At 36.4% G+C, this 26,878-nt stretch overlaps 1 protein-coding gene across 1 annotated transcript in view; it reads left to right on the top strand.

Annotated features, from left to right (window-relative positions):
* The window catches only part of SLC25A36 (solute carrier family 25 member 36), a 39,470-nt gene that overhangs the window by 1,680 nt on the left and 10,912 nt on the right, over positions 1-26,878 (top strand). Inside the window, exons 2-4 of the mRNA XM_020903516.2 lie at positions 15,723-15,887; positions 20,112-20,189; positions 22,309-22,409. Of these exons, the coding sequence (XP_020759175.1) occupies positions 15,723-15,887; positions 20,112-20,189; positions 22,309-22,409 (344 nt within the window). The remainder of the gene's footprint in view (positions 1-15,722; positions 15,888-20,111; positions 20,190-22,308; positions 22,410-26,878) is intronic.

Raw genomic sequence — 26,878 nt, 5'->3', positions numbered from 1 at the left:
TCTACTTCTGGCCACTATTTTAATCTGAGTGAGAAGTGGACAAACTCTTTGATCTCAGTTGCTTCATCTCTAAAATGAGAACGTTGAGACGGTCTCTAAGGCCCTGTTCTAGGTCCTAAAATTTTTATTGTTCTACATACTGTCGAGTTTTGTTTAAAATGTGCTCAGTCACAGCCGGCTCTTTGTGAACCTATGGACTGCAGCCCACCAGGCTCCTCTGTCCATGGGATTTTCCAGGTAAGGATACTGGAGTGGGTTACCATTTCTTCCTCAAGGGGATCTTCCCCACCCAGAGATTGACCCTTCATCCCCTGCCTTGTCAGGCAGATTCCTAACCACGGGGTCACCTGGGAAGCCTTGTTAAAAATAGGGCATATTTATTTGCAATGTTAGCTTGATTGCACTAATTTCCCAGTTTGGGAGCCCCTCTACCCCTCCATACTCCACTGTTTTGGCCTGGAGAATTCCATGGTCTGTATCGTCCATGGGAGTCACAAAGCGTCAGACACGACTAAGCAACTTTGACTTTTCACTAGCCCCCAAAAAAGAACTTAGTGTGTGCAGGTTATTTAGAGTTTTAAATGAAGTACTTGTTTATAGGACCTGACATAAGATAGATGCTCAACCTCATAAATTCTTCCTTTGCATCCTGTCTCCATTATATGTTTATATGTAGTTGCATAAGTTATTTCAGTAAAATTTGGCTTATCTTTCTTAGAGAAACATTAGAACTAGGAAGGATGGTAAAGATCACCTGGCTTAGCTCCTTCAAAATATGGGGAAATACCAAGGTATAAAAAATGTACTTATCCAACATCAAACAACTTTTCATACATGCTGAGTGAGAGGTAAATAATCTCTTAGGAACCTTCCAGCTCTGTGGAATGTTCTGAAAATCTGTATCCTAAGCATTGTGTAAATGCAAATTGACTTGTGGGTAACTTTGTTGAAGATGTCTGAGTGGTTCACCTGGTAAATAATCTACCTGCTATTGCAGGAAACATGTTCCATCCCTGGGTCAGGAAGATCCCCTGGAGAAGGAAATGGCAACCTCCAGTATTCTCACCTGGAGAATCCCATGAACAGAGGAGCCTAGTGGTCTACAGTCCCTAGGGTGGCAAAGAGTTGGACACAACTGAGCATACACACAGACAGTATATCTCAAGCTGTGTATTTAGGCAATCATTTCTTGGACCTTCTTTATAGAAAACTAGATTTCATTTTTTTATCATGATAGAATTATGTAAATTAAAAGTTAGGGAAACTTATTTTTTACTTTAATAATAACCAGATAGAGAAAAGGAATTCTTTTTATTAGCTGTTGTGCAAGAACCAAAAACCTTTCACAGTCACATTTAATCATTAGACAAAAATCATTTTAAGATAGAACCTTTGAATTGTTTTCTTGATTATAATCGTATGTATTCAAATATGTGTTTGCATCTCAGATTTTTAGGAGCCTTGTAGTGCTATTATTAAATCAGAAAATTTTGAAACATTCTAGCACTGGACCTTAGGTCTGAGTGACAGCCTCACATGTGTAACTCGTGCTTTCTTTAACATACCCTTTGGTCCCATTAAGTTTTTGTCAGGGTTAATATTCAGAGTAAGGTCATTGGTTAGGTTGTATTAACGGAGGCCGCTCATGACAGCCTGCAAAAAGGATGTAGATACAATTTTATTTTAGCTATACTTTTAATAACAGTGTTTGTGTATGAAGATTTAAGCAGTATGTTTTACATTCTTTGATAGATTGACATTGTTTACTTGTGTGTCAGTTGCATATGTTCACCAAGAAGCAGTTTGGGGTTTTTTTCTATTTGAGAGAGAGATTACCTCAAATGGGAGGAATAAATCTCCAACTCAGGTGGATGAATTTTTTTCCTGTGTAGCTCCTGTGACAGAGCTTAAAACATACAGTGGGAAATCTCAGGTTATCTAAGATTGTTTATATTTATATCCTGGAATTAACCCAGTCATTTATTAAACCGTTTATTTTTCATTTATTCAGTAAGAATCTCCAGTGGGTGTCAGATATCTTGATTCTGCAGAAATTTTGTCATAGTATTTGTTAAATGACTTCACCTGTTTCCTTGTAAGATCTGGGCAGAAGTAGAATACTTAAACGTATAATTAATGTGGTTTATATACAGTTTACTTTGTCTATATTTTTGCTTAGCTTTATTTTCATGATTTTTGCAACTTTTTCTCCTTAAAAATACATTCTTTAATTCTGCCTGATAGATTGTAAGACTAAGGTAAGTTGCTTATCCTGATGTAGAATATTCTCGAAGAAACTTGCATTCCTCTAAGGAGATTATTGTGGTATAGCATTGTGAGTCAGGAACCCCTGGGAGTTCCCAAGAACTTTTGGTGGTCTGAGATGTTAAAGCTCTTCTCATTAAAAAATTAACACATTATTGCCTTTTCACTGTTGACATTTGGACCGCTGGTGCAAAAGCAATGATGCCTTAGCATGCATCAAGGCAGCATCCCCAGACTCTGTCGGTAGTCACTAGCACTTGCCCTATAAAAACACAGGTTCACTTAAGAATGTTTTTGAAACAGTAAAAATTGATTTTAAATCTTGACGCTTCTGTATACAACATTTTATATTCTGCATGAGAAAATGGGAAACATGAATAAAGTACTTCTGCAATTGTTGCAGCCTCAAACTGAACTAGCCTCTTTTTTCATGAGAACCACTCAACTGTGACTATTCAGACTTGAATATTTGGCAAATACTTTCTCAAAAGAAAAATGAAAGAGGTGGGCCTGTTGCTTCAAGGAAAACCACTGGTAGCATTTGTTGCCATGTGATAAAATCTGAGTTTTGAAGCACTAATTGGAACTTTTGAAATCTTGAATAGATAGGGAATGTAATTTTTAAGATATTGTATAATAAAATGTATCTGCATTTGAAAGAGCTGCATAATCTAGTGAACCAGTATTTTTCAAATGACCAGTGCATGATGTTATAGAATAATACATAGGTAAAGGAGTCAAAACATAAAGCAATGGGTTTTAATGTAACAAAGTGAAAGTTTATTGGTATAGTCCAGATTCCATATTGCAGCTAATTTCCAGAGCCTACCACATGTCCAGTTTTAATGTAATATTGAAAAATGCCCACAATTACCTGAAAAGGGGGGATTGAATTGTTATGCTAAGTAAATTATATCATTAGTGAAAAGGTTTCAGTGCCATGGTTGAGGAACAATGGAGCAGGATGAAAGGGAATCATGGGGCTGGGGGACACTGTAGTTCCAAGTAGCGGAGTCTTGGTGGAGTCCTAACTGAGAAGATGACTTTGAATAAAGACCTGGAGGGGAGAGAGTTAACTATTTAGGTAGAACAGGCAGTGAAAAGGCCCTTGGGTAAGTATAGTCAGAGTAATAGAGCCTTATTAGGCCATTTGGCTTTTTTTCCTGAAATGTATCTTGCTCAAACATTAAAACTTCAGAGTAAGTACCTCTACAAATATATTATCAGAGAAAACAATTTTCAATAAGACTTCCTAAACATGGTTTTTATAGAATTTCAAAGATGGGCTACATTTTTGTGATTGCAAAATTCTTTTTTTTTTTTCCATTTATTTTTATTAGTTGGAGGCTAATTACTTTACAACATTGCAGTGGTTTTTGTCATACATTGACATGAATCAGCCATGGATTTACATGTATTCCCCATCCCGGTCCCCCCTCCCACCTCCCTCTCCACCCCATCCCTCTGGGTCTTCCCAGTGCACCAGGCCTGAGCACTTGTCTCATGCATCCAACCTGGGCTGGTGATCTGTTTCACCCTAGATATACATGTTTCGATGCTGTTCTCTTGAAACATCCCACCCTCGCCTTCTCCACAGAGTCCACAAGTCTGTTCTATACATCTGAGTCTCTTTTTCTTTTTTTGCATATAGGGTTATCGTTACCATCTTTCTAAAGTCCATATATATGTGTTAGTATACTGTACTGGTCTTTATCTTTCTGGCTTACTTTGCTCTGTATAATGGGCTCCAGTTTCACCCATCTCATTAGAACTGATTCAAATGAATTCTTTTTAATGGCTGAGTAATATTCCATGGTGTATATGTACCACAGCTTCCTCATCCATTCGTCTGCTGATGGGCATCTAGGTTGCTTCCATGTCCTGGCTATTATAAACAGTGCTGCGATGAACATTGGGGTGCACGTGTCTCTTTCGGATCTGGTTTCCTCAGTGTGTATGCCTAGAAGTGGGATTGCTGGGTCATATGGCAGATCTATTTCCAGCTTTTTAAGGAATCTCCACACTGTGATTGCAAAATTCTGACATTTTAATGAGTCTTTTTCTTAGAGGTATTTCTTAATTTGACTAATGTCCTAATTAGGAAATTATAGGGAGTGTTACCTGCAGCAGAGAGATAACAAAATATTTTAACCTGTTCACTTTGCTTTGCAAAGCTAAACACTGCTGCTGTTTGACAAAATAGGTTTGCTTGGTGTTAACAAATATATTTCTAAAGTACCTATTATATATATATACATACATATAAATATACGTGTGTGTGTGTACACCTCAATATTGTGGACCCAAGCAGAATAGACTATCCATTTATGAATTACCTTGCCTAGTAAAACCGAGTGTCCTGATCCATACATGCTCAAAAGGTCAAAATCAAAGATACATGTGTAACAACCAGTCTTAAATCCCATTGCTTTTTCATGACCCATCCTTTCCTTGGGCCTTCCCTGGTGGCTCAGACAGTAAAGAATCCGCCTGCAGTTCGAGAGACCTGGATTCGATCCCTGGGTTGAAAAGATCCCCTAGAGAAAGGAATGGCAACCCACTCCAATATTCTTGCCTGGAGAATTCCATGGACAGAGGAGCCTGGTAGGCTACAGTCCATGAAAGAGTCGGACACGATTGAGGGACTAACACTTTCACTTTTCATCCTTTCCTAAGCAGAAACCTGGGGCACCAGTTAGATTCTTCCACAGATAAGTCTAGTAAAAGTTTCTAAACCCAGAGAAACTGAATCTAGTGGTTCAGGCCCTTGAGGCTGTCATGATGATGGCGTTCTGCATATGCACTGACCCTAGGGATTTATGACTCTTGGCATCATGGCTGAAACTGATAGGCCTGTTACTCATGTTAGTGAATAATTTCTTTTTCCCTTTCCCTATATTCCCCCAACCTCTCAAGTTTCTGATTCCTGTGTTGCTGTAACTTGGGTGTAGGAGAGTACTTTAGGGCCCTCAAAGGCCTCTCTCTTTCTTAGAGACCTGTTTTCCCAGATTTTTTTGTGTTTTGTTTTTTAACCAGTTTCTTGGTTATATTGTGCCTAGCTTCAAGGGGGAAAAAAATTCCATTCTAGGCAGCTTTTAGCCTCTGCTTTACTCTCAAGGGATCTGTAGGCCCTTGAGTAGTTAGAACGTCTGACATGTCAAATTTTTTTATCTTCATTATATACTATAAACAAGAAGAAGCAACATTGGAAAGTTCTGAGACATTTACACTCCCAAATTACCATAGGCTAAAAATGTGTCTACAATCCAGTAAATTCCTGGGGAGACTTGATTTACTTATTGTATAATTTCTCAAACATCATGAAAATAAAATAGTTTTAAACGTCTTGTAAAGATGTTTGTTGATAACCATGTTAAACAGTTTTTAAATATTCTCTAAAATCAATTCATAGTTACATGGTAAGCTCTCACCAAGCAGCCTTGGCTTCATATCTTTAAAAGTTGTGACATTTGCCTTTGAAACTTTAAAATGTGCATTGATCCAAGTATTCATAGTTCTACTAAGAGAATGTAGTTGAAGTTTTTTAACCTGGATATAACAAAGGTATAACAAACAAACTTCCATTACATTTAAGTTTACTTGATTAGAAACCACCCTTGCTAGATTTTTGATGTTACAGAATAGTTATATGCTCTTTTGCTGTCAAAGTTGGCTATTCTCTCTTTGGAATTGTTTGCTAATCAAACCTTTTAAAGCAAATGTTTGAGCCACTTTGAATTGTAACTTTTAACAGGAAAGCATCCAACTTAGTACTTTTATTAGTAGCAAATTACATTGGTGACACCTTGCAATCTTAACTCAATGGCCACATCACTGAATCACCGGGACTCGGGACCAGTTAGAAGGTTAGACATGCAATGAGGCTCTGCTTTAAGGCCCTGCAGTGGAGATGGTCAGGGGAAATATGAAAGGAAGTTTAAAATGTAGAGCATGTGAGATGTGAAGATAGTCAGTTATCAGAAAGCCTCTGTGTCCCTTTATCTCCCTTGAACTGATGCTTGTCCTCCAAAACCACAGGAGCATGCTTGGTGTGTTAAATTAGAGCAGAGGTCAGTGTGTGGTTGGAGCAGAGGGAGAAGGGAAATAGATGAGATTGTGTGAGGTCTTATAGACCATTGTGAGGACTTTGGCTTTTTTAGTCTTAATGACATAGGAAGTCTTTGAAAAGACTTGATCTGACTTAAGGTTTCAATGCAGTCACTTTATCGAGTATACCTGGGAGGGAGTGGGGCAAGGGTAGAAGCAGAGAGACACTAATTAGGTTGCTCCAGTAACCTCAATACAGTATTGTGGCTTAGACCAGGGTGGAAATGGTGAGAGGTAGGTCACAATTCAAAATGTATTGTGGAGCTCTGAGTCAAAGACATTTGCACAAACACGCCATTTTTCATGGAGTCCATTGAATCCCAGAAATGTCAACCACATTCTCCAGGTAAAAACCCTTGCTGTTTTTAAAGGACATTTACTGCTAAAATTTTGATTAAAAAGTTATTTGAAAATAAAGATGTATGCATGAGGCTTTTAAAAAAGCTGCTGAAATGTCACAAAAACCGTTTCCCTGCTGCCTTATGTCTCCTTCCAAGTGGGAACTTAATTTATCTGTTTAATCATCAGGTTTAGAATTCTAGAATAACTTATCTTCTGCAGTTGTTGAGAAATCTGATGCTATTATGGCTTCTTAATGTATGTGATCTTTTGTTCTTCCTAGAAGTCTCTGCTTCTGCCCTTGCCCCACTCCCTCCAGTGTATACTCAGTATTTTGAGGGATTGCAGTATTGTAACTTGGTGTGAGTTTCTTGGATCCATTTTACCTGTTAAACCTGAACTGAGAGTTTGAGTTCATGTTCTTCAGAGAATTAGGCTTCTGCCCCTGGAATACAGTTTTACCCACTGTAGGTGGGGGAGGGAGAGACTACAACCTGAATATCCCACTTTGCTTTGTTACCTGTCAGTGTTCAATTCTTTGCCTATCTCCATCTTGAATACTTGGTGCTCTTGGTCTCTAGACCTCTAAGGGAACTCAGCAGGGCAAAACCGTTACTACTCTTTGGTATTTCCTTCTGCAAGCCTTTCTTCCTCTTTGCCTAGACAGTTAATCCTTCCCATTTGCTTCATTGCTTGAAACCTTTCTCCTCTCTTTGTCCCTGTGGCGTTTTCCTTTAGACAGTGGAGAGGAGCTAAATCTAATGTAGTTATTCCTGTTTTCACAAAACAGGGATTTTAAATGTTTATCAACAGCAATAGTTTTGTTCTGTACATCGATTAATGATGATTTCAGTGTACAAAATAATTACTTTAAAATAACTTAAAGCAGCATGAGAAACACTGGAGTAATACCTATTACTATGCATACCTATTGCATTTTATAACTTAAAACTTCACGACAGTATAAGTGTTTGTGTGTACACTTAGCCCAACTCTGTACAGTTAAGATCTTCATATATTTTATTTATTGAGGTTTCTTTTTAAGGAATCATACTATATATGTCTAGTTTGATCTGGCCCATTTGTAATAGTTCCGTTAAAAAAAAATTAGTTGCTATTATCAGTAATTGACACTGACAACTTTTTTTTTTGATTTATGTAACTTTATTGGTAAAAAAAATCAGTTCCTAGCAGAACATTAGTTGATCACTCATCCATTGATCCATTGCATCATTTATTCAGTGCTTTATTAAACTGTATTGGAAGGTAGATTAATCTACTAATATCTCCAAGCCTCCTAACAACGTAAATGAAGGTTACAAAATGTTTGAAACCCAACTCCAGAAAAATAAATGACCCAATCAAATAATGGGCCAAAGAACTAAACAGACATTTCTCCAAGGAAGACATACAGATGCCAAAAAAACACATGAAAAGATGCTCAACATCACTCATTATCAGAGAAATGCAAATCAAAACCACAATGAGGTATCATCACACGCCAGTCAGTATGGCTGCTATCCAAAAGTCTACAAGCAATAAATGCTGGAGAGGGTGTGGAGAAAAGGGAACCCTCTTACACTGTTGGTGGGAATGCAAACTAGTACAGCCACTATGGAGAACAGTGTGGAGATTCCTTAAAAAACTGGAAATAGAACTGCCATATGACCCAGCAATCCCACTTCTGGGCATACACACCAAGGAAACCAGATCTGAAAGAGACACGTGCACGCCAGTGTTCATCGCAGCACTGTTTATAATAGCCAGGACATGGAAGCAACCTAGATGCCCATCAGCAGACGGATGGATAAGGAAGCTATGGTACATATACACCATGGAATATTACTCAGCTGTTAAAAAGAATTCATTTGAATCAGTTCTAGTGAGATGGATGAAACTGGAGCCCATTATACAGAGAGTAAGCCAGAAAGATGAAGACCAATACAGTATACTAACACATATATATGGAATTTAGAAAGATGGTAACAATAACCCTATATGCAAAACAAAAAAAGAGACACAGATGTATAGAACAGACTTTTGGACTCTGTGGGAGAAGGCGAGGGTGGGATGTTTCAAGAGAACAGCATCAAAACATGTATATTATCTAGGGTGAAACAGATCACCAGCCCAGGTTGGGTGCATGAGACAAGTGCTTGGACCTGGTGCACTGGGAAGAGCCAGAGGGATCGGGTCGAGAGGGAGGTGGGAGGGGGGACTGGGATGGGGAATACATGTAAATCCATGGCTAATTCATTTCAATGTATGACAAAAACTACTACAATATTGTAAAGTAATTAGCCTCCAATTAATAAAAATAAATGAAAAAAAAAATAAAGTTCATAAAGTTTGGAAAAAAAATAATAAAACCATTGACTTGTACTCTTTAATAGATGAATTTTATGGTATGTGAATTATATCTCAATAAAGTTGCTTTATTTAAAAAAAAATATTTGAAACCCTATTTTGGAAGAGTTGGACATGACTGAGCAACCCACACTTTCACTTCACTTTTCTTTGGAGCACAAGAGGCTGTTTGACTTCCAATTTCCATTCTCTTTAGAAGAACAGGTCATTCCTTTGTTGACATACATAAAATCACATCACATTTTCTGTTCTACTGATGCTATAAATTCAATACTAGTTTTCCAGCCATATGAGTTATGAACATAAAGTATATTATGTAACCTCAAATCTTTTTAACCATGGAAGGCTTAAACAAGAATGGATGCTCTTAGAATAATGCTGCTTCCTTTGATATGACAACTCAGCATCCATCTCCTTCCCTCTGAGATGATTCCCCAGCATGTTAGAGCAGTGAGAAACCATTTTACTCGCATCACCAAAGTCAGAGTGGAGACATTGGCCAGCAGGCCTTGTGAGGCATAGATGCTGTTTTTCCCTGTTAGGTTGGTTGGTGGTTTTCTTTGTATAATGTGTTTGTTCTCTCAGAACCAGGAATGACTGAGTGTAGGTAGTCATTCCTATGTGCTAACTTTGCTTTTTGTCTCTATAGAAGGAATTTATGTTCACTGTGAAAATACCCAAAACATATTCTTTTTTTTTAAACATATTCTTTACAGAATATAAAATCTGCATGTTTATTACATGCTCTTGGCCTGTTGGATTTTATGTTCAATAAGCTTCCAAAGTAAATATATTAAACAGCTTTTTAAAAGCTAGGCAAATTCAGATTATAAATAAGTATGATTTAGTGTAAATAAATCACTGTTACAGTCTGAATACAGCATGGTTTACCACATAGGCTCTCTTGAGTTTACTGTGATCATCATCCCTTATTACTACATAATCTCAGCCATTGACATAGATAAACTGGCTTCTGTTTAGGGTACTCCTTGGGCCTTATATATAATTAGGTCTTTCATTGTATTTTGTAGCTGAAAAAATCAGTTTATTATTCACTGAGTACAGAAGTCTCTTGGACTACTTACTTTTGTTTCACATCTTTCATAGCCTCTACTATACTTTTATAGCCTCTGCTATTTTTGAAAATATAATTATGGTTTTAATATTTTTTGTGGGATTAAATTTTTTAATTTTCTACTTAAAGCCATAAGTGGAGTTTTTGAGAAATTGTTTGGTTTCCCAGTACTTATAAAGGTTTGCTTATGCTATGCTTACTATACTGTAATCTATTAAGTGTGCAATAACATATCGTTTTAAAAATCACAACAGTGTATATACCTTTATGTAAAAATACAGATGACCCATGAACAACACAGGTTTGAACTGCACAGGTTCACTTACAGACAAGATTTTTTTCAGTAAACATATACTACAGTTCTACACAACCTGTGGTTGGTTGAATCCACAAATGTGGAACCACAGGTATAATTTTACATGGATTTTTGACTGCAGAGTTTTGGCATCCCTAACCCCCTGAGTTACTCAAGGGTCAAGATGTGGCTGATTGCTGGGGTTTCCCTAGTGGTCCAGTGGTTAGAACTCCATGCTTCCACTGAAGGAGTCTCGAGTGCCATCCCTGATCAGGGAACTAAGATCCTGCAAGCTGCAAGGCACAGGCGATTAAAAAAACAAAATTTAAAAAAAAAAAAGACAAATGGATTGATTGGTATTTAATTTTAAAAAGTCATTTAGTTGCTTAGTTGTGTCTGACTCTTTCATGACCCTATGGATTGTAGCCCACCAGGCTTCTCTGTCCATGAGATTTTCCAGGCAAGAATACTGGAGTGGGTTGCCATTTCCTTCTCCAGGGGATCTTACCTACTCAGTGTTCAAACTTGTGTCTCCTGCATTGGCAGACAGGTTCTTTACCACTGAGCCAATGGGAAACTGCCCCCCCCCAAAAAGTGCTGACCATCAATAGAGTTGCCACAGACTTTCAATTTATACAAAACTCAATACCTGTGAAGCATGATACAATGAGGTATGCCTATACTGTAATCAAAACATAGGACGTTGCTATTATCCCAAGAATTCCTCCTTGCCCCTCGCAGTCGATTCTTTCCACCTCCACTGCCTTTTGATAACTGCTGATCTTATTTTGGTTCTAGTTTTGCCTTTTCCAGTATGTCATAAAATAAAGGCCTTTTGTGCCAGTTTTGTGTGTGGTGTGTTTTTTTTTACCCCCTCCCCCCCCCCACCCCCCTGCAGTTAGCTGACTGCTTTTGAGGTTGGTTTAGGTTGTGGCTTTTTATTATAGAGTGGTAATCCACTGTATAGATAGACCATAACCTGTTCATCTGTAATCAGGTGATGGACATTTTCGTTTTTGGCTGAACTTTTGACTTAGAGTAAAACTGCTATAAACATTTGCGGACAGGTCTTTGAGTGGGCATGTGTAGGCATACCACATTTTATTGTTCTTTGTTTTATTGTATAGCATGACCTGGTGGGCTACAGTCCATGGGATTACCAAGAGTTGGGCACGACTAAGTGACTAACACTTAACTTACGATTGATTTACAATCTTGTGTTAGTTTCTGGTATACAGCAAAGTGATTCAGTTGTATGTATATATCCTTTTCAGATTCTTTTCCATTATTACAAGTTTATTAGGAGATATTGAATATAGTTCCATGTGCTATATAGTAAAACCTTGTTTTATGTGTGTGTGTATCTGGTTTGTATCTGCTAATCCCAGACTCCTGATTTTATCCCTCACTCACCCTTTCCCCTTTGGTAACCGTAAATTTGTTTTCTGTGTCTGAATCTGCTTCTGTTTTGTGAATAAGTTCATTTGTAGAATTTTTTTAGACTCCATATATAAGTGATATCATGTATTTGTCTTTCCCTGTCTTACTTCATTTAGGTCCATCCATGTTTCTGTAAATGGCATTATTTCATTTTTTTTTTCATGGCTGAGTAACATTTCATTGTGTATATATATACCACATCTTCTTTATCCATTTATCTGTTGGTGTCTGTTTACATTGCTTCCATGTCCTAGTTGTTGTAAATAGTGCTACTATGAACACTGGGTGCGTGTATCTTTTTGAGTCAGAGTTTTCTCCATAATTATGCCCAGGAGTGGGATTGCTCAGTTTTATCAGACTCTTTGTGACCCCCATGGACTGTAGCCTGGCAGGTTCCTCTGTCCATGGAGTTTTCCAGGCAAGAATCACTGGAGTGGGTTGCCATTTCTTATTCCAGGGGATCTTCCCGACCCAGGGATCAAAAACACATCTCTCGCATTTCCTCTATTAGCAGGCAGATTTTTCACCACTGAGCCATCTGGGATTGGGAGCAGTACTTGTTGAAATTAATCGTTTTCTGGAAGGAGCTCCTAACAGAGGGCTCCCTTCCAGTCCTACCATGTACACAACCTCACCTTCTTTGGATAAAGCCTGGCCTTTGGTGTGGTTGGTGGTGGTTCATTTCCCCTGCCCCATGATCTCTTCAGTTCCAGTTTTCTTCACCCACTTTAAAAATGAAACTTTTGTTACATTTTCAGTGGAGAATTGAGTGGGGAAATATGATCAGGAAGTTTTTTCACTTATGTAGACCCTAACATCACCAAGCTGCTGGTGCAAATAATTTTTTGAGGCTTGATTTAAATATTTTGAGTATGTCGGCTATCTCCTATGTGGTATAACATTGATTATTCTCATTTAATGTCTTGATTTGATTACTGTCAGCTTCAACTGGGCTACCCAGCCATGGAGCATCAAGAAATCTCTAGCATGAAAGCTTTGCAAACCACTTTTGATATATTTGATCAGTCACAGCATGTTCCCATACACTGTACAAATCCTTTTTAGTATTTCAGTTGTGTTTTTACCTTTAAATTTTAATCCATTAGTAGATGTGCAGTGCTTCCTCATTGTGGTTTTAATTTTCATTTTCCTGGTGACAAATGATTTTGAAAAATTTTCTGTTTTTATTTGTATCCATATGTCTTAGGTGAAGTGTCTGTCTTTTTTTTTTTTTTTTTTTTTCAGTTTTGTTTCGGAATATAATCCCAAACAATATAATTTGGACTGCAAGAGTAGAAAGTCAGGAAACACCTGGAGTAACAGGCAAATTTGGGCTTGGAATGAATCGGGGCAAAGGCTAATAGAGTTTTGCCAAGAGAATGCAAGCTAGACAGCATACTAAAAAGAAAGAGACATTACTTTGCCAACAAGGTCCATTTAGTTAAGGCTATGGTTTTTCCAGTGGTCATGTATGGATATGAGAGTTGGACTATAAAGAAAGCTGAGCACCGAAGAATTGATGCTTTTGAACTGTGGTGTTGGAGAAGACTCTTGAGAGTCTCTTGGACTGCAAGGAGATCCAACCAGCCCATCCTAAAGGAGATCAGTCCTGGGTGTTCATTGGAAGGACTGATGTTGAAGCTGAAACTCCAATACTTTGGCCACCTGATGTGAAGAGCTGACTCATTGGAAAAGACCCTGGTGCTGGAAAAGATTGAAGGCAGGAGGAGAAGGGGACAACAGAGGATGAGATGGTTGGATGGCATCACCGACTCAATGGACTTGGGTTTGGGTGGACTCCGGGAGTTGGTGATGGACAGGGAGGCCTGGTGTGCTGTGGTTCATGGGGTCGCAAAGAGTCAGACACTACTGAGCAACTGAACTGAAGAGAATGCAGTGCCATAGCAAACACCTTCTTTGAACAACACAAGAGAAGACTCTATACATGGAAATCACCAAATGGTCAACACTGAAATCAGATTGATTATATTCTTTGCAGCCAAAGATGGAGAAGCTCTATACAGTCAGCAAAAACAAGACCAGGAGCTGACTGGCTCAGATCATGAACTCCTTATTGCAAAATTTAGACTTAAATTGAAGAAACTAGACCATTCAGGTATGACCTAAATCAAATCCCTTACGATTATACTGTGGAAGTGAAAAATAGATTTAAGGGACTAGATCTGATAGACAGTGTGTCTGATGAGCTATGGGCGGAGGTTCATGACATTATACAGGAGACAGGGATCAAGACCATCCCCAAGAAAAAGAAATGCAAAAAAGCAAAATGGCTCTTTGAGGAGGCCTTACAAATAGCTGTGAAAAGAAGAGAAGCAAAAAGCAAAGGAGAAAAGGAAAGATATTCCCATTTGAATGCAGAGTTCCAAAGAATAGCACAGAGAGATAAGAAGGCCTTCCTCAGTAATCAGTGCAAAGAAATAGAGGAAATCTATTCTTTGGGAAAGACTAGAGATCTCTTCAAGAAAATTAGAGATACCAAGGGAACATTTCATGCAAAGATGGGTTCAATAAAGGACACAAATGGTGTGGACCTAACAGAAGCAGAAGATATTAAGAGGTTGCAAGAATACACAGAACTATACAAAAAATATCTTCATGACCCAGATAATCACGATGGTGTGGTTACTCACCTAGAGCCACACATCCTGGAATGTGAAGTCAGGTTGGCTTAGGAAGCATCAAAGCAGTGATGGAATTCCAGTTGTGCTATTTCAAATCCTAAAAGATGATGCTGCAGAAGGTTTCGGCTAGTCACAAGGAGCAGTCATCCCCATGAAGGATTTTAGCGCTTTTCTAGATAAAAGGACATAAAGAATTGGGTTCATAAAATCAGCTCCTGGAAATATCTATCTGAAGACCTGTTCTGCCAGTTCTCCCCCAAGCACAGAGTGCCTCATTTCTGCTTTCCCCCCTGAACTCCTTTCATGGGGTGTTGAAAATCAGCAGCTGCAGCAGCACATGATTTAATCCTTGTAGAGGTAGATGGCAAGTGCCAATTTGTAGTTGACAGGGTCCCCTCATGGTCATAAATTCAACCACACTTGGGGAGGCATTTTATGATCATTTTGTCCCGTGGTGCTAGGAGCGCATTCCTAGATCTGGCAGAGATTTCACTTATAGTACTTGACTGGGTCATTTCAACAGTAACCAAAGGACTCTCTACCACCTGTCTTTACCTGTTATGATCCAGGGGGAAATGTCCTCTTATTAATCTTCCTATATCTAGAGTTAAGATCATAACTCATAAAATTATATTTTTGTCAGATACTGAGTCACACATCTGGTAATGCAAGAAACAATAATCTTGTAAAATAGCTAGCAGTATTATTAAAATCGTGAGAATTAAGCCAAGATCTTGTACTCGGTGCGGCCCAGTATATCCTCAGGTTGTCAAGACTATTTCTTGAGCATTGAAAGATAGGGTAGGAGTTTGAGAAATAGGATGTATCTCACGTAATTGTCTCAGTTTCAACCCAAGTAATACCTGGGCAAGGAGTACTAAGTAAACCCTTATAACAGTGTTTAAAGCTGTGATGTGATGTACCAATACATTTTAACAGTAGCACCCACTGTTTGGACTCTTCAGCTAACTTTTCTTGCTAGGTAGATACTAAACTGTTAGTTTTAGCTTCTAAATGTTTCTATACAGTCAAATACATGAAACATGTAAAAAATTATTTAGTCTCCTAAACACAGAAGTTGTAGCTTTTAGTACCTTCTCAAAGTCCCAGTTGCTCATTTTATTTCACAGCTCTGTGCATGTGTAATAATTTATGAATTAAGTAGAATTTTGTTCTTTGTACTTTCTTATAGATGTGGTGGTACAGTGGGAGCTATTCTGACATGTCCACTGGAAGTTGTGAAAACACGGCTGCAGTCATCTTCTGTGACACTTTATATCTCTGAAGTTCAGCTGAGTACCATGGCTGGAGCCAGTGTCAATCGAGTAGTGTCTCCTGGACCTCTCCATTGTCTAAAGTGAGAGCACAGTGTTCACTAATGTTTGTTGTTGGTTTACCTTAATGATGATGGCCATGTTGACTTATTTATATTCTGCCATATTTAAAAAGGTGTTAGACTTAATGACAGAATTACTCTCACTTGTTCAGTAGAAACAGTAATCCCTAATGGAGAGAAAAAGTAAGTTGGATAATATAAAATGTAATATTATTTCCAAATCATGTGCATTTAAAATATTTTTCTACATTTATCCATTCAGTTTATTTTCAAAAGACATAATTCAGAAAGATATCAAAATAAACTCATACTTTGTGTTTATTTGTTTTGGATTATGAATTCTAAATTTAGTTTTTGAAATGTGATAATGTTAAATGCTAATTCTTATGTGTGTGTTTTTAATTTTCAAAGTACTCACACATAAGTACATCCAATTAATGACAGTCTGATTTTTATACAGCCTAAATATAACCAAGATTTAAAGCAGATTTTAAAATGTAATTTAGTGTTTGGCATTTCTTAGTGGTTTGAAAAATATGTATTTTTACACTCTGTCATACTTCATTATATTACAAGTTAGATTTGAAATTTCAAAACTGTTGAAAATGGGGGACTTGCCTGGTGGTCCAGTGGCTAAGACTCCATGCACCCAAAGCACAGGCCCTGGGTCAGGGAACTAGATCTCACATGCCACAACTAAGACCCAGTACTGCCAAATAAATAAGTAAATATTTTTTTAAAAAACTATTGAAATTGGATTTTACACATTTAAACCCAGGAGACGTGGGTTTGATCCCTGGGTTGGGAAGATGCCCTGGAGAAGGAAATAGCAGCCCACTCTCATATTCTTGCCTGGGAAATCCCATGGACAGAAGAGTATGGTGGGCTACAGTCCATGGGGTTGCAAAGAATTGGACACAGCTTAGCGACCGAGCACAAGCATGAACAGGTAACTCAAGGCCTGTGTGTCTGTCTTATCAGCTCACTTGGGACATAATCTATTTGAACTTAGTTCAATAGTGTTTATTTTGTGGTAGCAAGTAAACTCATACTTTGTGTTTACTTTCACTATTAAAAGGTTTCATCACTTTTTTCCAAACTTACCTAAGTACTTGAGTAGGCAGAATAAAATTGTTAACAATTTTGGGTTAACATGCCATAGTTACAGATAAATACTTCTATGTGGTTAATGATAAATCTTTTAATACCGTGATTTTGACATTACCACTGACTTCCTCTTAAAATTCTTCCTTTGACCTTTTGACAGTGCTATATTTTTTTATTCATTTTTCAGTGGTTTTGCCTTCTCTGACTTTCCCCAGAGGAACTAATAGGAATCCCTCTGGTTTCTGTTTTAATTTCTCAGTTTTTCAGGAACTGTAACCCACCACACTTCTCTGTCCATGGCATTTCCCAGGCAAGAATACTAGAGTGGGTTGCCATTTCCTTCTCCAGGGGATCTTTCCAACCCAGGGATCAAGGCCAGGTCTCTTGCATTATCTGCATTGGCAGGTGGATTCTTTACCATTAGTGCCACCTAGGACTCCCCCATGTAAAAAGTCAGTTTAATGTTTCACCTATCATCAGTACCCAGATGACTTCCAAGTCTGCATTTTCTTGCCTTAACCTCTCTTCATATTCCCATTTTTTTTCCCTAATCAAATGTTTTATGGCTTCTTCCTTTTTTCCCATCATCTCTATTCAGAGATAATTTACATACTGTAAAATTCACCTCAGCTATACACTGAGGTGTATAGCTCAGTTATTCTTAGTATATTATATTCACAGAGTTTGCATTCACAGAGTTGTATGTTCACATCACCACACTCTAAATTTAGAACATACTCATCATCACCACAAGAAGAAACCCTTCCCTGTTAGCAGTCACTCCTATTTTCTCTTTTTCCTACCCACCCCACCCTAGGCAACAACTACTAATCTATTTTCTGTCATTAAGGACTTGCATATTCAGGGCATTTTATGTAAATGAGATTATGTAATATGTGGTCTTTTGTGACTGATTTCTTTCACTCAGCCAGTTTTCAAGGTTCATCTATGCTGTAGCAAGCATCTTTTTATTGCCAAATGTTCCACTGTATAGGTATGTACTACATGTGTTTATCCACCCATCAGTTGATGAACATTTGCATTGTCTCCCCTTTTGGAGTATTATGAATAATGCCATTATAGAAACATATTTTATTGTTCATGTTTTCTTTTTTGGGGGGATATATATTGTATTAGGAGTTGAATTGCTGGGTCATTTGGCAACTTTATAATATTTAACACTTTGGGGAACTGCCAAACCATTTTCTAGAATGGATGCATTATTTTGCATTCCCACCACCAATGAATGAGGTTTCTAATTCCTTGCCAAAAAATGAAATATAAAATAAAAATCCTCACCAGCGTTTGTTTTACTCCATCTGTCTTTTTTTATGTAACCATCCTAGTGGGTATAAAGTGTTTCATGGCTTCTTAACCCGGAATTTTGGGAATTCCCCCTTAGGTTCTGTTAGTTTCTTAGGGACTCATGGATGAGCTTCCAGAGATCTATATATTAGGTTGAAATTGTGTGCAATATTGTGAGTGTTTGCAAATGTCTTTATTTTAAAGGACAGTTACCTTTCTTAACTTCTCAAAAGAATTTATCACAGAAGGGAGTAGCAAACACTGAAATTTATTAAATGTGTTCTACAATTTGTCATTCTTAATTCTGCTTCTGTCTTAACCTAGTATTATCTAAAGTGTTCTGTATCACCTATATCAGTCATCTGGCAGCATGGTAAAAATGCAAGTTGCTAAACACTGTCCTATACCTATTGAATCAGAATACTTTGAGGGTATAATCTAAGAAATTTTCATTTTGAACAAATGCTCCAATAATAATGATAATATTAAGATTTATCAAGTGTTTTCTGTAAGCCTGGTACTCTTTTAAGCCCTTGTTTTTAATTAACTTGGGCTTCCCAGGTGGTGCTAGTGGTAAAGAACCCGCCTGCCAGTGCAGGAGACATAAGAGATCTGGGTTTGATCCTTGGGATGGGAATGTCCCCTGGAGAAGGGCGTGGCAACCCACTCCAGTATTCTTGCCTGGAGAATCCCGTGAACAGACGAGCCTGGCAGGCTACAGTTCATAGTGTCACACAGAGTCAGACACAATTGAAGCGACTTAGCACATAGCACACATTCCTCATAGTAACCACCACCCTACCTCCCCCCTGAAAATATTGTTTTTCCGTTTACTGTTGATGAAAAATAAGGAGAAGAGAAAGGTCATTATGTTTCACAACTAGTCAGTTACCAGAATTGGGCTTTATATTAAGAAGTCTGGCCCCACATTTCAGGCCCTTAATTAAGCATTATGCTCAACTGCCTTTCGAGCAATCATTCTTAAGCATATAGATACTTCAAAACCACTGGCCTAGTCTGTTAACTCTGAGTTAAAATACCTAACACTTCATCAATCTATGTTTCTTACCCCCAAATCTCATTTAATAGCTCACCTTCAGAAAACCTTCTATGACTTGGACATGCCTCTCTGTTCCTCTCCCTGCTGAGCCTGTGTTTAGTATTTACTTATTAATATGGTCTGTTAAATTACTTACTTCAGCCTAATTCTTTTTTCCACGAATGGGCAGCAGATTTCTCAGTGGCAGGGGCCTTACCATCTTTTCTATCTCCTTACTGTGTTTAGTCTTTACACAATAACTATTCCATATAGTAAATGTTAACTAAGAGAGGGAGAAACAGTAGCAGACTAACCACTTCAGTACCCTGAAGGATGTAAGGGTGGTAGATTTTTGCCATAGCATTTCACTAAAATGGTTGGATAAGATACTGCTGCAATGGGAGAGCGTTGTTCAGTATCAAGGAAGGGATCTGCAATACTAGGAAGCAGCTGCATTTCTAATTGGGAATTGAAGTTGCTGATAAAGATAGTAAAATGGAGGAGATAAAAGAGTAGCATGATCATATAAAAATGTAGAAATCTATATTGATGATTATGTCTCTGAAACTTTCAGGAAAGAATCTGAATGGAGTTTCACTAGTAAATCTGTTATCAATCTTTATTATATATTCTGTCAAGGAAAGCAGGTTTTCATATGTGAGGTGAGGAACACTGACAAGAGCGTTTATAACATAGTATAAAACATAGGAGATTTAGACTTTTATATTTTCTGAATAAATAAAGTACCACACTTTGAAGGACGTTCCTTTCTAAATAATATCTTTCTCTTTCAGGGTGATCTTGGAAAAAGAAGGGCCTCGTTCCCTATTTAGAGGATTAGGCCCCAATTTGGTGGGGGTGGCCCCTTCCAGGTAAAAAACATTTATAAGTTAATTCAGTTGTGGCAGTCTTTCTTGTTTCAAGTTTAATGAGAGGAGACGCTGACGAGAAGTCAAGATGATAAGGATGAAGCACTGTGACAGATGGATATCAATAGTAACCATCCAAAAGGATGGGCAGATTGTATCATGTGGAGGTGTGAAGGACCTCAGTTGTCATTGTCACGTATGAGATTGTCACGAAGCAGTCTTTGCCCCAAGTTCAAAAAAAAACCAAAAAGGCCTTAATATGTTGTCATTTTTCTCTGATATCTTTTTATTTTAGATTGACTTTTTCCATGATAAAATACAGCAGAGTTCACATTCAGAAAATGTGTACCCAGGTCTCTATCGAAGTAGTGTAACAGAACCAGATCCTGTTATTTATGGGATTTCAACTTTTTGTGGGCTCGCTCTTTTTAAAACCTGATCCAAAATCCATTCTTATTGTGAGGTCTAAAAAAACATGTAGCGTAAAGCTTGACAAGTCACCTTAAACACTTCCCCCCTCACCCAGTATACCTTTCTACACACAGTTACTCTCTGCCCTCCCCATAGATAGATAGCTATGATAAAAGTTTGGTTTATAGTATTCTCTATTTTTTTCTGGCTAATTGTGTACATGAAAAGCACAATATATATGTTTTTTATCATTTATATAAGTTGAATCGTATTGAACTATTTCACCAAATTTGTCTTGAAGCTTTTTCCATGAAGATAGCTGAGTTTTTTAAAACTTGTGTAGTATGATTGACTCCCTTATTTGTAAACCTTTAGATTTATTTCCACATTTTTGCTGTTAAAAACAATGGTTTTGGAAACATAGCTGTGCCTTTATCTGTGAGTACTTAAGCAAGTATTTTTCTTTAGGATAGTTACCTGAAAGTAAAATTTCTGGACTGAAGGGCATACGAACATTTAAAGTTAGTGCTCAATTGCCTTCTGAAAAGGCATGCATTCCTTTTATTCTCAAGTAGGGAATTGCTCTTTATCCACATATTACAAATGTTGGCAACTCTCCATGTATTTTAATACTTGCCAAATAGACTACCCATGATTTTCACTGTTATATATTTGTTTTATTTTGGTGCTTTCATGTCCTCCTCCTTGTAACTGTTTTTCATTTGTATCTCTCTTCTGTGAATTAAATATGCATATTCCTTGCCCTTTTTCTCATGAGAGTGCTTTTTTTCTTATTCATATCTAGTAATGCAATGTTTATTCCTCTTCCTACTTTGATGTTATTCAGTGTATCCTTTTTTTTCATGAAATGGCATATTCCAATTTTCAGCTTTATTGACTTCCGTTTTTTCTTAAGCACGTTAAAAAAAAAAACACAACAATGAGATTTGCCCCATTTTTAATTGTTTACTCTTTCCCTTCTTAGAGAATCAGGATTGTTGGAAAATAACAAGATATTTGATACAGCGGCAAGTAACTCAATGCCCGGAAAGCTGTAAACAGTGAGGAGGTAGTTGAATGCATAAAGTCACAATTAATAAGTTAGCAGGGAAAATATTTACAAATTTAATGCAGTGTTTACAAATGTTAGAATACCTGATAAGACCTGATGTGACTGATTTCTTTTGCAGTTGTTCTGTCTGTTTAGGGATGCTGTAAACTACTCTCTGTGTAGTATAGATTGATACATGGCACAACGTGTCAAAATTGTTGACATTCACTTTGATTATTTGTCAGTTCTACCTTCCTCTCTTCAAAAACAACATAAAATACCCATATCACGTCCACTTAAGTGTATTTAACTTACCCTTAGTGCTATAAAGGCCTTTCAGCTTTATTTGTGTGTTTTCTGATCATCAAAGTCTTATTATATAAACACTTTTTGTTTCAGTCAGTTGCTGTTAAAATATTGGGATATGAGCATCTGTTTGAGAATGCTTTACATTTAAGTTTATCTTTAATGAGTCAATACAAAAAATACTTCATGGTCTTCTTTAAAAATATGTAGATATTACATGAAAATATAATAACAAGATTTTGTTTATGTTTTTAGATTTCTGGACTCTGAAATAAGAAAGATCAATTTATATGCCATTTAAATCTTATGAATTAAGCAACATGCTCATTGACAAAATTTAAATCTTTATTTTAGAGCCATATACTTTGCTGCTTATTCAAACTGCAAGGAAAAGTTGAATGGTTTATTTGATCCTGATTCTACCCAGGTACACATGATTTCAGCTGCAATGGCAGGTATGAATACATGATATTAAAAAACAAAATTTTCTGACACCTAGAGACTTAATATTGCATTTTGATGAATTTAACCTTGTAAAGTTAAGGCAGTGTGCTTTTCATTGATTCACATCTGTAAGCATGATTTTTACATGTTTTAGTATACCATAAATTTGATTAAATAATATATGTAAAATCTGTTGTCAGTTGGCATTTATGTATTTAGAAGTTTGTGAGACATGCAGGTAATATAATATTTACATTGTCTTGTGTAGTCCACTGAATATTTTGTGATCCCTTTTAACTGTTTTAAGAATCCAACCATAATTAAAATTACAGAGCTGTAATTTACTCTTTTCTCCTCAATTTCTGTTAGTGCCTTTTCCTTTTTTGCTGCATGTTTTGGCTTCTGTCTGAAATGTGCCGGCAGTTCTTGGTAAAGTATTCATTTTGTCCTGTGCTCAAATGCTGAAATTTTTGCAAGTGGTGTATTCCTGATAACTCAGTTATTATAATGTATGTATTGAAAAATATGTTTAGCATTACACATAAATCACACTAAGATAGCACTGAAAATGTAGCTGTGCACCAGATATGCGTACAAGCTTGCTCTAGAAATGTTTCCAGGAACTCCTTTCATCATCATTCATGAGAATATATGATTGTGAATTAAAACAGCTGGTCCTGGACCTCTGCACTGCCTTAAAGATAAGCTGGGAGATTGGTTTGACCAATGTGGTTCTGGAATCATTTGCTGCCATGCATGTTAGACAAAGCCATGACCTTTATTTCTCATCAGAAAATTCTCTATAGTTCTGAGATTTGTTGCGTATTTAATCATGCCTCACATTTCTAAATTAAGCTGTGACTTTATAAAGCAAATTATAACTACTTTTATCAACTGTTGATCAAGAAATTGAATGTCAGGTGCTTGATAATGAGTTAACTATTTTCTGTTTAGAAATAAATTGGATCCATTTCAACCACATAATTAATGAATTAAGTTTAAGTTTGAAATACTAATTTCTGAGAGGTCAATAGCCATATAATCTAGTACATACCTTACGAATTATTTTTATGACTTTTTATATTTAGTTATTGTTGACTGGCCCACAAAGTTTTAAAACTGGAAAGTAAAGCTTTAAAGATCAAGGTGGTGAAATACTCTTTACCAAAGAAAAGAGATCGTAGGCAAGTTAGATAGTTTATGTGACTCTCCGTTACCTTATTCTTAGAATGAGTGGGTTGCTCTACATAGGTTATATTTTGAGAATCAGTTCTTTAATACCACAGTGATCATCTAGTTACAGTTAATATTTTTTAATATATTTTGATAAATGTTGGATATGAATAGATATGATTTTTCTCTCCAAATTTTTCTCTCCAAAGTTAGTGGCTAATTTCAAACTATATAACCACTATGTTAGGGTCTTGTAAGAATATATTTCTGGATTATCAGTGTTCATGTTTTTGTTTTTTTAACCCCAGAAAATTGTAAAGAAATGTTAATCTTTCTTTTTTGAAAGACTTGGTGCCAAGAAAGTAGGTAAGCAATTATTTTAAGTTGAGGATAGTTGTTAATATATTCAGTATTGCAAATTTAGGGTTTTAGAAAACCAATTCCCACTGAAACATCTTTCATTAGACTATCTAATCAAAATTTATTACTATATTTTGCAAAGATTACTCATATTGCAAAGATTTTCAGTGGAATTGTCATTTTGTACTTTTTTCTCAAATGTATACAAATGTTAACTCGTAGTTCTGTTTTTATCCATGCGTTGATACTATTTCCCAACTTGAATTTCTTAAATTTTGGTAAATTGAAAGACTTAACATTGTTCAAAGAGTATTGTACTATACACTTGTGTAATTTGAAAATACTTCTTCCATTTGTTTGCAGTTAGATTTTTTTCTGAGAGTTACACCTACAGACCTTCTTTGCAGCTGTTCATGAGCAATAATACTTAGCTTTGCAGTTTTTATACATAGCTACATGGTTGGTGAGACTGAATGGTCCCATGCAGACTTGTTAAGGTAGCCTTTGGCCCCCTTCACTCTTGTAATAATCTAGACTGGTTTTTCTTCAGGATCATTTTTAGAGGTCTTCAAAATATGAACTGGGGGTGCAAAGTGCTTAGAGGCAGTCATTTGAAAATTTGTTTCCTTACTATTCAAAAAAATGCTAACCTTGTCAGTTTAGTATCAAAAATATACCACTGTTGATAATGCCTGCAAGATTTTGCCACATCAAATAGCACATGTATTAAGGGTTTACTAACCGTGTACATAATTTTTATTCCAAGTAACCCTCTCGGTTTAGTTGCCTTTTGCATTCTATTCATATGAAATTGAATACTAAACCTATTTAATTTAAAGGACAGTTTATTTAAAGGCTGTCTTATTTTCATTTGTTTTAGTGTTTCAAGGAAATAATGTAAGAATTTGTAAACTCTCAACTTGAGCTATAAATTTTCATGCATTAAAAAATTTTTTCTAGTTGTGAGGCTACTTAATCAGGTTAAGTAATAGTGACTTTGTTTTACTACCTTTCCCCCTCACCCTACATATGACCTTTGCCAGACTAAATATATCTTAATCATTGAGGGTATTTATTTTCTTGAGGGTTTTTGTGTGTTTTTGTTTAAATGAGTTTGCATATCCCTCTGTATACACCTGCACAAAGGTGTGTATACAGAAAGAATAGTATTAAATTTTTTTCTTCTGTAGTAACTCCCAATCTTCCAAAGTTTTTATCTGGGTTATATATATTTTTATATACAACAGTATAGATTTAACAGAAATGAATTCTGATTTTTGTTGGATAATATATTTACACAGTGAGTGCTTAATTTTTTTAATACTAGTAATGTAATCATTTAACATTTCCTAGATACTAGTGGGTTTTATTTGCTTGTGTTAATAGTGTTCAAGGTACATTTTCTATTTGACTTAAAGCTTAAGGTTAAATTTTTACTAATTAAATAGAAATTTTGTTTTGCATTATAAACTATTTTTTTAAATAATTTATCCCTGGCAGTTTATTCAGCTAGATGGATGGTTAGATGTTTTGTGTGTTTTCATGTAAACATTCTTCCTGTTTTTTGTTTCGTAGAGCACAAGAAACTGAATTCAAAATATTTCATAAAAATGGATGTGCAATATTACTGATCATAGTGCAGAAAGTGAAAGGTACTATTGTAGCCACCTATATGTTACATTTTTTAAAAATTATAGTTATAAAATGAAGTTCCTTGAATTTTCTATTTTTTAATTTTTACTTATTTTTTTTTAATTTAATTTATATATTTTTTGGTCATGCTGTGTGGCTTACAGAATCTTGATTCCCTGACCAGGGGTCATAGCTGGGCCCATGGCAGTGAAAGTGCCAAGTCCTAATCACTGGACTGCCAGGGAACTCCTTTGGGGTTTTTTTTTGTTGTTGTTGTTTAGATTTACCAAATAAGCTGATTGTTAAAGAACAGAAAATTTTGTGATTTCAGCTCTAAGTATGGTAAATAATAATGGTAGGAAAATGGGATATGACAGCCTGCTCTGAATATTTTCTTAGATTTCTGCTTTGACAAGGTTAGCATTTTTTCATTAAGGCAAAATTGATCTTCTTTTGGGTAAGTATTTAGACTCTCGGAACTGCTACAGATGGCAGAATTTTCAGTACTCGGTACTTTAAAAAAAAAAAATTATGGCCCATTCTGATATTCCTTTTTCTTTTTTAACTTAAAATTTTCAAAAGTTAGATCTCACAGTAAATATTTCTCAAATCCTTCCAATGGGATTCATTTTGTACACATGTTTCTGATGAGGTCACTGCTTGTTGTTATGATACAGAAAAGCCTGTGTCTATTTTAGGCATTTACTGTACATTTCTCCCGAGAAAAGAGTGAGATCGTGTCATCTCATGCTCCCCATCCGCAGGTCACTTCCTGTAGAAATATGGACTAACTTAAACCTCGTGAGTACTGATCTGAGCATCTCTTGCAGCCTCTAGTTATAAGAAACACACCCTGGGAATTTATAATAGCTGTTGAATAGAAGGCGGGAAATGAATTTTTATTTCCTGAATTTGTGTGTGCGTTATCTGAGTATTTCATAAAACTTTAATTCTGATCCTTGATAATAACTCCTTCTAGAAGGAAGACTGGAGTAACTTTTCAGTTATTGTTAACAAAAGCCTGGGGTCTTTAGCTTGGCCATAATAGCCTTGACCTCCAAAGAATTCCTTAATAGTATTTTTAAGATTTCTGTAAATGTGATATCATACCATCTGACAAGTAGTTCTCTTTGTTTAGTATAACACATTTTAAAAGCCTAATACAGTGCTTTCCATTCTCGTCTGTTGATACTTGGCTTTCTACTTTCTTGCAAAAACATTGATCTTAATACCTGCCATTACTTTTCAAATACGGGATAAGGATATATGGGATCATATTTTAGTTTTAATTAGTTTTTTGTGTTTGTTTTGTTTT

The sequence above is a fragment of the Odocoileus virginianus genome, chromosome 4 (genome assembly GCF_023699985.2).
Source record: "Odocoileus virginianus isolate 20LAN1187 ecotype Illinois chromosome 4, Ovbor_1.2, whole genome shotgun sequence".
Classification (NCBI taxonomy): Eukaryota; Metazoa; Chordata; class Mammalia; order Artiodactyla; family Cervidae; genus Odocoileus; species Odocoileus virginianus.
The sequence above is the reverse complement of the archived record's forward strand: the minus strand, read 5'-3'. Positions and strand labels throughout refer to the sequence as shown.